The 16,160-nt window shown below is 43.2% G+C and overlaps 1 protein-coding gene across 14 annotated transcripts in view; it reads left to right on the top strand.

The window, feature by feature from the left end:
- DOCK7 (dedicator of cytokinesis 7) overlaps nucleotides 1-16,160 on the top strand; it is a 107,857-nt gene that overhangs the window by 14,401 nt on the left and 77,296 nt on the right. For all 14 annotated transcript variants that reach the window (XR_012588747.1, XM_074597861.1, XM_074597860.1 and 11 more), the window contains exons 3-7: nucleotides 9,970-10,145; nucleotides 10,342-10,410; nucleotides 13,081-13,210; nucleotides 13,317-13,529; nucleotides 13,945-14,030. Coding sequence is in view for 13 of the 14 variants with exons in the window: in XM_074597861.1 (XP_074453962.1) it covers nucleotides 9,970-10,145; nucleotides 10,342-10,410; nucleotides 13,081-13,210; nucleotides 13,317-13,529; nucleotides 13,945-14,030 (674 nt within the window). In the remaining variant the exon portion in view is untranslated. The remainder of the gene's footprint in view (nucleotides 1-9,969; nucleotides 10,146-10,341; nucleotides 10,411-13,080; nucleotides 13,211-13,316; nucleotides 13,530-13,944; nucleotides 14,031-16,160) is intronic.

Raw genomic sequence — 16,160 nt, 5'->3', positions numbered from 1 at the left:
GAGATATATTTTAATTAGAAGAGCAACATTTCACGGAACTTGCAAATAAGCAGAATGAATGTATGCTACGTTGTTTTACAGAAAAATCACAGCTGTTTGCAAAGGATTAGGGGTAATATATCCTCTCTGTCGTTGTATGTTACCGCATAGTTGAATATTATTATGAGGAGGAACACTGTTATAAGGGATGCTAATTAGTCTGGGAATAAAGGGGTCTGGATTCTTGGACATGATGTGATCTGACCACGTCTGCTTTCAGCGCTCCATTTTCTGGATATAAAATAAAGGTGCTGACATTTACATATCTTTGTAAAGCACTGCGGGTTTATGGGCATTATCGGGGCTAATTGAAGCTTTGTCTTGGATTTATTGGATGGCAGACTTTGGTTGTGTATTCAAAGATAGTATCTAATTATTCAATAAGAGAATATAGGTTCCTTTGTATATTTTCATTGTTTATTTTAGCATCATTTAAAAGGAGAAGAAAAGATAATTTGTGCAAATGAATGGAAAACACTGCAAGGGAAAACATGACACTATCCTATGTGGCATAGAAAAGGGCGTTTTGAAGTGTTCAGAGCCAAGTAATTTTATCACCAAAATCACTAAAATGAAAAGGAAAATGAGCCAAGTCTTAATGCTCTCTCAAAGCTGATTAAGGCTTAATAGTGACTCCCATTATATGTATTTCCTGGAGGTTTTGCCCTGCCTTGCTGAATGGTCTGTCCTCGTCAGACAGGGGAGGATGGGAGAGGCATCCACATCCTCTTCCCTGCCTCCTCCCATTAGGGATTACTCACACTTAACTCTGCTCTGGTGCAGGCGCTTTCTTTAGTAAATTAAAACTGCTACGTAGTCTTTCTAAAATCAGTAGTGAGTCCTGTTGCAGAGGTCACGAGCATTTTGTGTGTTAAGTCAGTGAGTCTGGTCTCTGTTGAAAGGTTGCTGAGACTCATTTATCTGCAATAACTTAAACCAGCTTATACATTAGCAGAGATAATTAATCTTAATTAAATGCTGTTACACCAAGTAAATTCAGTTACGTAAACGAAGCATTTGTGACAGGCCTGTTAATAAATACTCAGAATCTAAAAATGCCATTAAATCCTACTCTTTATTTATTTAAGTTAGTTGCGATACGTGTTTTTCAGGAATAAAATGCACAAACAAACTGATGTTTAGTGGAAATGCTGCTAGTATCCTAAACTGCAAAAAAATGTTAATAATGGATTCAAATTGCAATGTAAAAATTTTCCAGCCTGCTGTGGGTGACCCTGCTTTGACAGGGGTTGGACTGGATGATCTCTGAAGGTCCCTTCCAACCCCTGTCATTCTGGGATTCTGTGACTGGAGGCTGGAGGTCCACTGTGGTCCCCAGAGCGTCAGTCCATGGGCTGAGCCTTGCTCTGCGATGGCTGTGCCACTGCTGGGGCTCGTTGCTGGCAGCAGGGCTGCTCAGGTGTACGGAGACATTGGGATTGTCTGTGCCCAAAGGTGACGCGGACTTGTGTGGTTTGTTGGGTGAGGCTTTGCTCCTCGTGAATGTGGCAGTAATTTCTTCACCTGGGCACGTGCATAAACCACTTCAGCTGTCCTCTTGTGCTGCTCCTGAGCTAAACAGCATAGACAGCTCTGCGCAACGCCAGCTCTGGCATCTTTGTGTGTCTCCTGGTTAATCTGGAGACACTGGATAAATTGTCCACTGATAATTTAGATGTGACTGTGCCAGGTATTTTCCACTCAGAAGAGCATGCACGTTTGTGGTTACCGCGATTCAGCTTGCACAGTTCAGAGCCACCATGGTTTGCCTGAGAGGACCCCAAGGGTCTGGAGGGATCCATCTCTGCTGATCTGATGTAGTGTTTCCACCAAAAGTGGGAAGCCTGTGATTTTTCTGCAGTCTCTGGTCAAACTGTTTGGCTTTTTCATTTCTTTAATAATGGAGCTTTGAGGTTTTTGTTGTCTCAGTCTCTGCGCTCTCAGTTTTGGTGCAATTTATCAGAGGGTAGCTCTTGCAGATCAGTCTCAGCACTTCTGTGTCGAAGTCTTTGTGTTCTTCAAATACTCTCTTGGTGAAATTACATGATTCTTAGTCATCAAAGAAGATACTGTCTTTTTTCTTACCCATCCTCGGAGGCATAACTCGTGTCTTTCAGGGTTTGGTAAGAAATTGCTTTAGTATTCCCAGATAACTAATTAATCTCTGATTAATATTAATATTTATATACCCAAATGGCTTCTTATATTAGCAACCAGTTATAATAGCAAATAACCTAGCAATATTTGTACATAAAACATCTCACAGGTTTTGTGACTGGCTGTTACTTGTTACATGTAGGATCCCTCTTTAGGGGATTTACAAATATTTCCTTTCATTAGAGGCTTTTTCCATTTCAAACATTGTGATATTACATGAATTTGACACACACTGCAGATCATTGGGCTTGTCTGTAGAAAGAATCCAGAACTTAATACTAAATATTCTGAGATCTTAAAAATGGAGGCTCCAGACTATTTCTAAAACAATTTTTGCTTTAACAGAGAATGCTTACAGAAATTTTTGAGGCACATTTACAGTTTGAAATGAAGGACTTTTATGAGCTATTCGCTATAGTAATTACGTCTTTCAAAACACCATGCAAAAGAAGTACTAAGAGCTAGAGCAAAGCAGGAGATAGGGAACTGCATTCCAGAGGCAGTACGCGTATATGTGGAGGTAATGACTGCACTTTATGGCTGGGGTGGTGTCATCCTTGTTGAGGGCTGGTAGCTGTCTGTGTTTGATGAAAAGCAGAGATTGCCTAGGAATCTTCTTGGTTCGTTTGCATATTTCCATGTATTATAAATGCAGCCAAAAAATTAAACGCAGGAGTTCTCTGTGCTCAGCAGTCATCAGGCTTATGAAATTAGGGGTATGGGTTTTCTGAAATGCAGTAATGGCAGTAGACAAATATGTGATTCTTAGAATTTGGATCCAGTGGATGACCGTTTTTGGAGTAAGGTGAAAGAAAATGTAGTTTATGCAAGTAAAACGTGTTTTTTAATTACTTGAGCATTGTCAGTGGTTAATATTGCACCGCTCATGTTTCAAAACCTCTTAGAATGACTGTGGCCTGTAGTTCACACTTAAAAATAAATCTGATGCCTCTTTTTAGCAAATATATTTCTTTAAAGCATTACCTTCTTTAACTTGCCTGAAATTTTTTTTTTTTTTTGGTGTGTTACATTTCCCGAGTTCTCAGATTTATGCTGAATCCTTCCTACGGTACATCAGATTTGACTCCTGTTGCAGTTCCCTGAGATACCAGTATCCCTTTAAGGGTGACGGATTTTGCCACAGCAAGAACAGGCCATCTGCATTCCTGAATGCTCAACAAGGGAAGTGACTATTTGCCCTGGAGACTTAGCAATAGCTGAGAGAAGGCTGGGGCTCAGCTTTGAAATGTTAATCTGCTTCTTCCCTCCTTCCAAGATTTTGCCCAGGGAGGCAGTGGGTGGGAAGTTGGTATTAATTTAGAATTCGAAGCTTTGGCACAACCTGTTACAGTTTTAGCACATTATAAATTGTTAAATATTTAAGGAGGCACTGAAGTTAGGATGGAACTTTGTCCTACTTTCAAAATTGGCAAGAAATATCACCCTGATTTTGAAGAAGCACTTAGCCACCAAGTAAAAATAGTCAGGATCCTCCCTGCGATGAGGAGCTCTGCAAGGTTAATTTTTCAAGGTTCCTTATCATGTCCTTGCAGGGAATTTCACTCCCACACAGGAGGCAGGAGGTATAACCTTTTAGTCTTTGCCATTGTCATTTTGACAGGGCCCCAAATTGTGCTGTGGTCCTTGCAGAGACTGGGTCTCTGCCCTTGGGAGTTATGCATCTCATTTTAGATAAAAGGAAAATTGCTCTTGGATTGGGCCACGAGCAACTTGGGTTCAAATCCGTGTTCTGCCAGATGCATCCTGCCAAGCCATCACGTCATAGCCATTTAAAATGCTGTTGTGGCTCCCCGTGAGAATAAGCGTCTTGGGAGGGCAGAGGTGAGGGAGGGAGAAGGAAATGTGAGGGACACGGTGCTTTCTGTGGCTGTGCCAACAGATGCTAGCTGGAAAAGTCTGCCAAATCATAGCTGGGATCAGTGCGTTGCTTAGAGCGTGTCCCACAAGGCTACTCATGATGGTCAGTACAACACGTGTGAGTTAGGCAGCAACAAACATCTGCAACAGAACCTAGAAATATCCCCTCTGCCCAGCTGTTCATGTAGGGAAAGGACAGGTTAAAGTCTTTCAGGCAAAAATCTGAATGCCTGTGGACATCAGGGCACTCAGCAGTGATCTACACAGGACTTCTGTGCTTCAGTCAGTATCCGTGAGATGGAGTTAATAATTCGTCCCTTTTTCTGCCCTAGTTGCTGCTGTGATCCCTACTGAGCTTCTGTAGAGTGCCCAGGAGAGCAGACCTTTGGTCTTTAGGTACTAGCGTAGGTGTAATTGGTTCAGTAAGGCAGCAAACTGGAGGGGGAGGCTGTTCAGGTAAGGGCATGTAATAATGGCTAATTAAATGGCATGCTAATTAAATACTTATCCTTTGGTCATTTTTTGAGCATGATGGAAAAGTGCATCCGTGGCTAGTATCCCCATTGCCTCTGTCAGTGAGGCAGCCCTGCTGCCGCTTGGATCTCCCTGCCCTGCACGCTTCTGCTGGCTGCGCTCCCTCTGGGCACAGCAGTGGCTGCCTTCCTTGTGCAGGACCGGCATCTCCTCTCGGCAAACCCCTGGTCGCTGGGATGCATGGGGAGTCCTGCTTGTTGGAGGGCTCTGCTCTGTGCCCGAGGGAGCTGGTTGCAGTCCTCTGTGCTTGACAGGGCAGGTCTAATACAAATCTGCCCTTTGCATTTCATTTTTAGCTTCCTTGGTGGGGTGGAATAAGCCATGAGCGTTGCAGCATGGTACCCCAGGTGTAGCTTTCCACCCACGTTAGCCTTTTGCTCCTGGAGCCCTTGGGTGCGATGCTTGGGTAAAGTAACTAGGGGTTTGTGTTACCTTCCTTGGAGTTGTGCCATGTCCGATCCCCCCATGATCCCACTCCCATCACCAGATTTGTGCAGATGCTTCTTCTGTAAGTGATGACGATGATACAGGTAGGTGCTCAAAAGAAGGACATAAATAGGATGGAGACATGTTTCGGCTAGTGGTGCACTAAAACTACAGCAAAATACAATGTTTGCTGTCTGGAGAAGGACAAAGTCGATAGGAAACGAAATTTTATTTTCAAGCTTTTAAGGGGATATAACAGTGAAGAATAACACAGCCTTGAAGAAGAAAGCTTGACTGTCCCTCTTGCAGGAGAGTTGTAAACCTTTGAAATAGGGTTTTGTAATGCAACTGCTGAGAGCCGTAACCACAACAATGCGGATGCACCTATAGAATGTGTGTGTTAAACAGCTCATAGAAGCCAAAACAATCCGGCTGGTGTCTTAGTTAAACTGACAGAGCATGTGGCTATGGCTGGGTTAAGGTCATATATATGTAGAATGCTTATTTGCAAGCGATGTGTTTGATTCGGGGTAATTGGGCTGTGTAAGTGTGGAAAAAAAAGAGAGTCCCGTTTGATTTCTTCTGTACTTTCAGTGTATCAGTACGTTGTGCTTGGTGTTTACGTCAGCAGGGAGCAGGTTATGCCTCTCTTACTCATACCCAGCAGCTCCTTTCTCCCCAGGTAGTCTTATCCATTTTAATAGCACCAGAATCGCCCTTGCCCTGAGTGAGGCGGCAGTGTCTGATCCTGGGATAAAGACTGAGTGAAAACTGTGTTAAGGACTTGTCTGAAAGGTTGTCCAAAATTTGATCCGTAATTACAGCTCGCACAAAATCAAAGAGTATTTCTTAAAAGAGCAGCAATTGCGATTCTGGGAGCAGGCTTTCCTTTGCATATTTTTAGTGTGTCTTTGCCATTAATTTAGACTCTTCCATAGTCCTGGTTGGGAAGATGGTCAGAGCCCCTGTACAGCTTTGGTTTCTGGAGGGCCTTAATAAACACTTCTTGGAAGAAACGGACACCCTGTCAATTATTTCTTACAGTAACGCTCCAGTATTTCCCCATTAGGCTTATTAACTGGTTGGTAGGTGGACTGCACGTTTGCAAATACTTGATTGAAATTTTCACTGTGCCTTTGGAAGTGATGAAGAAAAACCGGCTGGATTTTGTGGAGGAGGCACCTACTGCTGCTTCGTAGGAGCTATCGGGAGGAATCGAAAAGGCCCTTCCTGGAATTGGGATGATGACGGCATTGAAGATGGCTGTCTGCAGCCTGCCAGCAAGCTGGGCTGTGGGAGAGGACAGCTTGGTAGCTCCTCCACTGTTCCCCCATTTCTGCAGCAGCAGATTTCAAAACCTTTTAATGTGCAGCTGAAAGTGGGATTTGCTATTCTGGTGGTAATCTGGAGATCAGCTGTACATCAGAGGGGTGCACAAGGATCAGGGGGAAACTTCTGTAAGCTAAGCAAGTATCACAGTCCTTCTAGGCCAGGGGAACGGGCTGTTGGGTGCTTCCTTATTTTTCCTGGTGCCACAAGGAGATGAGCTGGGCCTGGAGACTTGGAAGTGAGATGGTAGAGCAGGTTCTGCTCCTTGGTCAGCGGTGGGGCTGGGATGATGAGGTTGGACAACCTGGTCTTTATCTGAACTTGTCCAGCTCCTTCGGTGCGTGCATTTGATCCGATGGGTTCGTATGATGATTTCAGGTGACTTTGGCCAGGTTGCAGATAACATGGGAATAGCCATTGTATGCAGTGTCTGTTCTTGGGCTCATCCACTACTTCAGAGGGATGCGGGACGGAGGAAAGGTTAAGGCATCAGCAGTGAGAGCCATGAGAGGAGCTGCCGTGGTTCAGTTCAGACACTGGCATGCCATTTGGGTTCATTTTCCTTTTGGTGTGTTTGTTCATCCTTATTTCCTCCTCCTCTTTCATCACTTCTTCCCCCACAAATATCTAAAGCTTAAAATAATGTGCTTGCCTTTTATCTGCCAATAGTCTTGACACGAAGTAGTTCTTCTTCATAACCATGAATTTATGTTTGGCCTGTTTACTCAGGTGCTAGACAGTATTTCTGGCTGCACAGATGGTGAGTCTAATACAGGCTTCTGGGTTTGACTTTTATGTTTGTTTACATCTTCATGGTACAATAGTTATCCGAAGCGACAAACTGGAAAATTGTGAAGTGCAACCTTGGGCCTAATCCTGAGGTGTACGAAGGGCTTGGAAAGCCCGGGAGCTGGTGTTGGACAGCCCCGTAAGCACTGCCCGCCTTTCCAGATTAAAACTACCTATTTTCTTAACTAGGTAGCCAGTTCCTTCACCTGTTGTCCAATGCTTTTGTTGGACAAATAACATTTGAGATGTAGAATGCCAGGAATGGGGAAACACGGTGCATTTCAGGCGGTGTCAGTCTCTGCCCTGTGTCTGCTCAGTCCTGCGTGTCCCCTTCATCGCTGTGTTAATATGGAGTTTTTTTTCCTTGTCTGTTGTAATTTTCTAATGTTTATCAGGATGAAGGGATTAGAAATAGCGGAGGGAATGAGGAAAAGGTTCCTCTTTGTTAGCCCGGGGAGATGCAGAGGTAAATGAGTTCACGTGGACTGAAGCCCAGCACTTGCGTGGTCAGCTCCATTTTGGTGAGCAAACACACTGGAAGGTGCCAGCTCTGGAGCTGCCAGTGTGGAAGGGAGCTCAGCAGGAGTGGGAAAAGTAAGTCTTAAAATGTTAGGGCTTAAAAATAAGGTCAGTTAAGCAGCTTTAAGTCACCCTCCAAGGCTGCCTTAACCCTCTGGCCTTCTTCCAGCGGTGGTGCTCTCGGTGGCCGGCGCAGAGCTGCATGGCTGCCTGGATGGGGCAAGGACTGGCCACGAGACGACCAGAGAGAGGGCCTTTTCCCAGCACCTCTGCTACCCAATACCTCCGTGGCTTTTTCCCAGTGATTTTGTTATTTTTTATCTTCATTTGCGAGGAATCTCCATTTCTGGGTTCTTGCTTTTCTTTGGGTTTGAGGTTTATCAGTGGAAAGGATTATCTGCAGGCAAAGTAGCAATAGTAGTAGAAAAAACTTGCGCTCTTAGCAATTCCTCAATAATAATCTGTCACACTTTGCTGCTGTACGTTTTGGCAGTTATCTGGTGCCAAATGGAGCTGGTGTATCCGTATGCAAGAAACAGATAGTGTGAGGTGATGACATGTTGACTGTGATGTGGGAAAGAGCAATGACAAGTTTTGCTCCTTGTGAGTTTTGCAGTGATGAAAACAGTTAAAAGTATCCGGTTTGTATTTTCAAAAGTTCTCCAAATCGCATACTTTAAATTCATTTCAAGACTTCGGGATTAGAAGGGGAAAAAAGGTTATGGGGTCAGAGTTAAATGGATGATGATGCATTTCTTTATGCAGAAAATAATTTGTACCTTTTACCTAAATTGCAGAACTAAATACTGAGTTTCTAGACATCGTATCTTTTTGATAGATCAGATTCTTATCTGGCATAAAGTCATCTGGTTCAACTCACCTGACTTCAGTGGAGTCACGCCATTTTTCTGCTGAAGGATTTGCCTTCTGTATTTTAAGAAAATTGCAGCATTCATTGAAGTTGGCCGTGGTAGGAGAGATTCTTTCAGTACCTTCTGTGTTAGCCAAATCTTTTTCCTTGAATGAAAAGTTGATTCATTTCGGAACTTTTTGGCAACAGAAATTTCAAAACTGGAATATGAGGTTGGTGTAGCAATTTTTTTGAGAAGCACATTTAAAACTTAAGCAGTAATTGTTCTTTTGAAAGTCATCTCCAACAGAAGACAAGCTACAGGATAGTTCCCTGTCCCACAGAAATCTTCTGGATGCCAGGAAAGAGGAAGTAGCAGAGAAAAATTGCTGAATTTTGATGTGTTTTTGTGATTCATATTAAACCACTCAGCCTTGCTGGGATATGCCAGGGAATTCTAGGAAATCTGTCAGTTGCTGCAGAGACAGGTTCCTCAAAACTTGTTTTTAGTCTTTCATTTTCTTAATGTCTATGTTTATGTACAGCCTCATAGCATAATGATCTCACATCGGAATATATATATATGCATTTATACAATATACATATGTAAAAATACACGGTTATGCAATGTATGTATCTAGCTTCTGCAATTTTTTTTTTTTTTTTACACATATCTAAAAAAAGCTCACTTCATTATGGTGAGATCAGTACTGCCAGTGAAATCTCCTGATTTCCTGCACATGCGTTTATTCAGTCATTCCTTGTGCTTCGGGTGCAAGCTTTGTGCCCATTTTATTTAGAGCCGAGTCCCTTCCCGGCATGGGCAGAGTCATCGTGGCACTAAAGGTCCTAACATCAGGGAGAAGAGGTGGTTAAACTTGCACCTGTGGTAGACAAATGTTGTGTTTTGCGTTCCCCAGAGAAGTGCTTTAATTCAAAATAATGTTAGTCTTCAGCGTTCTGTGGCTTCCTGAGTTCCTGGTAAATCAGCCCTTGCTCTGGATTCCCGTCTGGGGGCCGTGCCTGGGGGTGCCGAGGGTTCTTGCATCTTGGATCGGGGTGAAGGCTCCCATTGTGATCAGAGCATTGTAAAAACAAATACAGTCGTACACACGGAAAACAAAGTGCAAAATTTTCTTATGATGCAAACTGATGAATTTCCTGATGAAAATCCTTTTTTTAAATTTGTACTTTTTTTAGATGATGATGGTATGCATCATAGAAATACCCAGAGAAATATCATATAAAAGATAAGACGTGAAAAATAGCTTTGTGATGTGTATTAGCTAACGTTAACACTACTAGGGTTAATTTTTGTCTGATGTTACATCAAGTTTCCTCAACAAGGCAGAAGAGCTGGTTTAAAAAGAAAGTAGAATATGTGCGTGTGACTTTTCTTTTTTCTTTCGCCTTGCTTGAAGACCCTTCCATCGCTTGTCTTTTCCCAGGTACCGCTTACAGAAGCCGTGGAGCCGGTTGATTTGGAGGAATACCTTGTTACACACCCAATTGCACTGGAGTCTGGACCCTTGCGAGACTTGCTTGAGTTTCCTCCCGATGACATCGAGGTTGTGTACACCCCCCGAGAATGTCGAACGCTTGTGTCGGCCGTGCCTGAGGAGAGGTAGGAGGTGACAGGGTGGCACCTCGCTCAAGGGAATGAATTGTTCTGCATTTGAGCACCTCCAAGGCTGAAGCCTGGAATTTTTCTCTGTAAATGCCTGAAAGAGAAAATACAAACCGAAGTGGAAGTATGGATGTTTAAGAGGTCATTATCACTTCTGTGATTTTGAAGGTGTTTGTTTTTATTCTCTTAACAGTGAGATGGACCCTCATGTGAGGGACTGTGTAAGAAGTTACACGGAAGACTGGGCGATTGTGAACAGAAAGTGAGTTCCCCCGTGGTATTTGTCAGCTTGATTTCATATTTAAAGTTTTGCAGGATGGCTGGCTGGTATGAGGAGGCTCACAAATTATTGTCCTGGCTACTGATTCCATGTGCCCTGACTTTTAGTTGCCCAGCTCAGCTGAACTGATGCTTTGTGTTTAGATGAAATGATGCTTTGTGTTTTGAAAATTAGATCTCAGACGTCAAAACCCCGAGGGGCATTTTTGAAAATCTAGGCCATTTTAGTCAGCAGTTGCTCATCTGGGGTGGTAAAGAAATTAGGGAATGCGAACAAGTAAAATTACTTTCAGCATTTGTTTCTTTCTTTGTTCCGTATCTTTTTAGCTCTTTTTAGAGAGAAGTTGCACTAATTTTGTAACAAAGTGAGATGTATGTGCAGTCACAACCACCTAGTAGATAAGGTGCCCTCTGCAGCTTGCATTTGTTCCCAGAGAGACTTTGAGAAAGTACGTAATTTAAACAAACAATTGTTAATATGTGAACTATCACAACATTTACCTAATGAGTTAGCAGTTTAGAGAATGTGTGTGCGTTTTATTAATTTATGCAAATTAGCAGGAAGACTTCTGAGTAGCTTTACTTGGAACACACACGCTCTTGGATGATTGAAAGTCTGATGTCTTCAAGAGCTGCTGTCAGGGAGTAAGTGATCCGTGTGATGTGCATCACCTACAAACGACTTGACTACAGCTACAGCTCTGCCCTTGTGGCAGTTGCTACAATTCACTGGTTTAATGTTGTCCTGAGAACCACTTCAGGGGATGCTGAAGATATGCTCTGCAGTGCACAGATGACCTAATAAAAATGTGTTTTGTAATCGCCTACCAAAAAAAAACCCACCCAGAAAGAAACCCGAGAGAGAGAGAGAAGCTTTATTAACTCCCAGCCTTCGTGGGCAGAGTCTAGAAGGTGCAGCAGGGTTGGACAATGTGACCCACCCAGCCAGCACACCTCTTCATTTCTCAGCGACTTTTGCTGGTATCTGGAATACCTGGCTGTGATTCCTGTGCTGAGGAGGTTTAGTTGGAGGCAGTAGAGCTTTCTATCCTGTGCACATCAGCTGCAGGTTCCGTTCTGGGTCAGGGAAGGCATGAAGCTAAAGACATCAGAGTTGCCTGAGTGGGTTGAAGGTGTGCTGAGTGATCGTTGCACTACAGCCAAGGGTTGTCTTGCCCCTTCAAAGGAGGAGAAGCACGTCCATAAACAGTCATAGCAGTTTTCACTTGGATAAAATCATGGCACTGGACTGGGTAGAAGCAGGAGTAGGAGAAGAACCTGAAAGCATGGCTGAGAAGGACTGAATTGTTTTTCAAGGATTCTAACAGGTTTCTCTTAATCCATCCTATTGGATGGTTACGGGTGCTTTGCCTAGCTCTGGGGGCACAAAATCTCTCTCTTCTAGGTTTAGAAGAACATGACTTCTTATGTGGTATCCTTCTCTCGCCCTCACTCCAGAGGAAACAATCTTTATGTCAGTCTCTGTCTACAGATCTTTGTAACCAAAGTGCTTTTTGGGGCAGGCAAATCTATCCATTCAGTGATTACTTTAATGGTATTGGAAAAGGTAGATAAGTTTTCTTCACTGGCCTGAAAAAAACCAATAGCATAATCTAATTTCAACCTTACGGAATAATTTCTGTATGCTAGAGTGATGGTAGCAATGATCACAAGCACCGCTGAAGTCAGGTCTGATTTAGAATGAATTTACGCTTGTTGGTGGAGCTGTGATTGAGATGCAGACATCCAGGTGAGGATTATCCAGATCATATTGTTCAGCTCTCAAGAATTATAACCTAGTGAGGAAAATGCTTTCCTCCTCCTCCTCCTCGCTTTCATTATTCACTCCTAGCACGTCCATGGTTTTCACGTGCCTGTGCATCCTCCTGTGGTAACTTTAGTAACGGGGCAGGATAAGAACAATTAATTCTAGATGTGACCCCAGCACTACTTCGGGAACTGACTTAGAGCGCGTATTGTAAGGAGACTGTGGCTCTGGCCATATGTGTGTGTAAATATAGACACAGTGACATTTGGTATCCAAAAATTTGTTAGTCAAAGAGATCTGATCTTGTCAGCAACAGCAGACAGACTGTTTACTAGCAAGCGCTCTTACACCATGGAAGGCTCTGAAGGACACGATTCTGCTTGTAAAGATGCTCTAGGAAGATGCTCGTTTTAGTTGGGGTCGGAAAGCCATGTGTTTTCCAGAGGCGCTCAGGACTTCTGCGCTTCATGCAGTACCACCTGAAGTTGGTGTTTTGGTTTTAAAGGTATTAGCACTGTCTGCTCCACGTCAGTGCTTGCTCCAGCAGAACCGCTGGCCTTCCATCCCCATGTTCTTGGCCTGCTTTAAGCTTGGCATCACAATCGCGCGTTTTATGATGACCTTAATTGGCCATTGATAATACTTCTTTTGACATCACCCAGGGTTGTTTTATAGTCGAACAGAGTCACATTGTAGTTCTGGAATACTGGTTGATGGATTATTACCCAGCTACAGTGCAGGATGACTGGAAATACTGTTTGCAGAGAGCAGTTTATGCTTTGAGATGACCCATACTGATAATATGGGGTTTGTTCTGCAATTCTCCCTCTGGGTTTGGGGTCAACAAGGATGCTAAGAATGCATTGTGAAATACTTTGTTTTCAGATATCACAAGCTGGGAACTGGATTTAATCCCAACACCTTAGACAAACAGAAGGAGAGGCAAAAGGGGCTCCCCAAACAGATCTTTGAGTCTGACGAAGCTCCAGATGGCAACAGTTACCAGGATGAACAAGTAATGTGCCTTTAAAACCTTGCTACATAAAACCTAATTTATAGCCGCATTTTAAAAGTGCAGTCGCTTTCCCATTATAAGTTGCTTTTAATTTGTTGAATCTCAGGATGACCTTAAACGACGTTCAATGTCGATTGACGATACTCCCCGGGGCAGCTGGGCATGCAGTATTTTTGATCTGAAGAACTCCCTTCCAGATGCCCTTCTCCCAAACCTACTGGACCGAACCCCGAATGAAGAGATTGACCACCACAATGAAGATCAGAGGAAGTCCAGTAGGCATAAGGAGCTTTTTGCACTACATCCAGCACCAGATGAGGTATTTTTATATACATGTGGGTGAGACTAAAAAAGTGAAGGATATAGGGAATGTGAAAATTGTCAGTCTGCCACAGATTTAAAGGGGTTAAGATCACCCGTGTTTAATATCCATGAGAACCTTAGCTATCTTGCGGGTCACGTGTTTTTTAGCATATTGTCTTGCCATAGATACTACTTTCTGGAGATTGGATTTCCTTTATAGTTATGCAATCCCCCATAATGTAGAAACATTAAAGGGATTTAATTTAGCATATTTATAGCTGCTGCTGAATGCGACATGCTGGTAAGCTTCGGATTAAATTGGTGCTAGTATCTTAGAAGAAAAAAGTGATACATATGTTTGGTTCATAATGGTATTAGTGGTTTGTACAAGTGTCGTGTCTCTAAATTGCTGTTCCTGTGACGAATTTCAGGAGGAGCCTATAGAACGACTTAGCGTCCCTGAAGTACCCAAAGAACACTTTGGCCAAAGACTCCTGGTGAAGTGTTTGTCCCTGAAGTAAGTATCCCTCCAACAAACAGCTGCATTACTGAAATGGAGAATTTAAATCTGCTCTTGTATCCACGTGCATCTGGAATAACTCTGCCGCTTGTTGAAGGGATGTAACATTGTTTGGTTGGTCATAGGCTTAAAGGTTAGTTCTATAAAGGTTGAGTTACGCAGTACTGTGCATCAGACAGTTTTATCTTCAAGACTTTCTTTAGTGGTGTGATACAGAAAGCGTTCGCCTTCCTTGGCTTTTCTCTGTGTTGCTTTTCAGCCAGTCTGTAGCTATACCCGTTCTGTGTTACTGGCACACACACTTCACCGCGCTCGTTCAGGGCTCTGAAGTTGGCCAGTCATTGGTGTTCAGCTCTGTAACAAGGATGTTTAAGTGGGCAAAAACAAAAAGATTAAAAATGCTTAAGCTTTAAAACCTAAGACAACCAAAGCTTTGCCAAAGTTTAGGCTCAACAACCTTGACTGTGTCCCTTTAAGAGTGAAGACTTTATATACTTAGCAAGCGTTAACTGGAGGAATAGAAACCTGTTAAACAAGTTTAATGAAGTGGAGCTCCTGAATATAGGGTTACCTGCAGCTGGTTCATTGCCTATAACTCTTCTCTAATAACACAAGGTAAAATTTTACTGTTATTCCCTTGGAGAAATAAAGTACAAAACTGATTTTCCACACTGCTGTATTCATCTTCTGTGTCCTCAGTTAGGTCAACCCTTCTTATTAGAGAGCTCCAGTTAGACTACATTGTGGCTCATAACTGAGATATATGTGTGGGACATATCTCCTGCTCGTAGAGTACTCCAGGACCTAATATAGCCATAGAGATGAACTGATTTTGCAGCCTTTTATGAACTGGAACAACATAATATGCAGTAGCAGTGGAGCTTCCTCTCCAAAGGATGGTCTCTTTAGCATAAATAAGTTAGATGCTGGAAATTAATGCTTTCTGCTATTAAAGCATCTCTTGCTGGCTGTAAATTTATAGCAAATCTGCTATAAACCTGCTTGTTTGTGTACCAAACTAATCTCCGTAATAGCGAGCATCCAAGATCATGCTATCTTATACGTGGTCAAAAAGAAGTGTGTGGTCTCTTTCCCAGGGAGAAGGCTAAGATGACCTAAGCAGGTTCATTTTCAGGTTAATCTCACCTTTGTTGCAAAACTAGAGAAAATTCCTGTTTGGTGATGCGGTCCTGTATGTTGTTCTCCCTGTTGGCAGGAAGAGTTCCAGGCTGAAAAGCTGAGAGCTCTGTGCAAGGAGCGGTTGTGTGGGGGTGTCCCACCGTGGATCGGGCATTGATTTCATGGGGAGGCTGTGCAGACAGGAGGATGGCAAGTCAGGCCCTGCTCACTATGGTGTAGGGGCAGGTTTTGAATGTTCTTTACTTTCTTTAACTTCCCAGGTGATTTAACAGTAAGTTCAGCTCTATGTGGTAGGTTGGTGTTTTCACTGGAAGTGTTTCAGTTAGCGTAAATACTTAATAACAGTTACTCTGAAAAACTGACGCCTTTCTGAGAGCGTTTTTGAGATATTGGTATTTTCTGACAAAAGTTAAATGTTGAAAATTGCCAAAATGGCTGTCCCCGACTCTGGACGGGAAGGAGCTTTCTGGTCAGTAATGCTGAGAGGAAACCATGAGGTTGGCCATTTAGCCCCGTGAACAGCTCGGCGTAGTAAATTAGTGCATAGGAAAACTTCTCAAGGTAATTAGAGGAGCTCAGTGGTCCAGCTGTCCCAATTAATAATTCCTCTCCCTTTAAGGAAGCTATTGGGCTGCTTTGCTTAGCTTTCAAACAACACTTGAAGAGGATAAAAACATTTGTAGAAGTATGCTTTATGCCCTGTGGCCCTAATCCCAACTGTTCTGTTGGGTCAATGAGTTGAAATGGCTTTTAGAAGGTGCAGGGAGCGCCAGTGCGTGTCCTGGTGGAAACGAGCAGAGGCGACGCAGAGGAAGTGGGACAGGAGAGGAATGGGGGGAAAATTGGGGAGCAAGATCCCTTTTCAGCAGGAGGACGCCCTTAGGTTGGCTTGGCTGTTCCTGACGTCTTGGTTTATCGGTGGTCAGCCATGGCCCAGGAAGGATCTGGGGAGAGGGTAGCTCTTTCTTTCTGACAAAATGCAAGTCA

Source organism: Larus michahellis, chromosome 8, assembly GCF_964199755.1.
Source record: "Larus michahellis chromosome 8, bLarMic1.1, whole genome shotgun sequence".
Classification (NCBI taxonomy): Eukaryota; Metazoa; Chordata; class Aves; order Charadriiformes; family Laridae; genus Larus; species Larus michahellis.
This window is presented reverse-complemented; position numbering and strand designations above follow the sequence as displayed.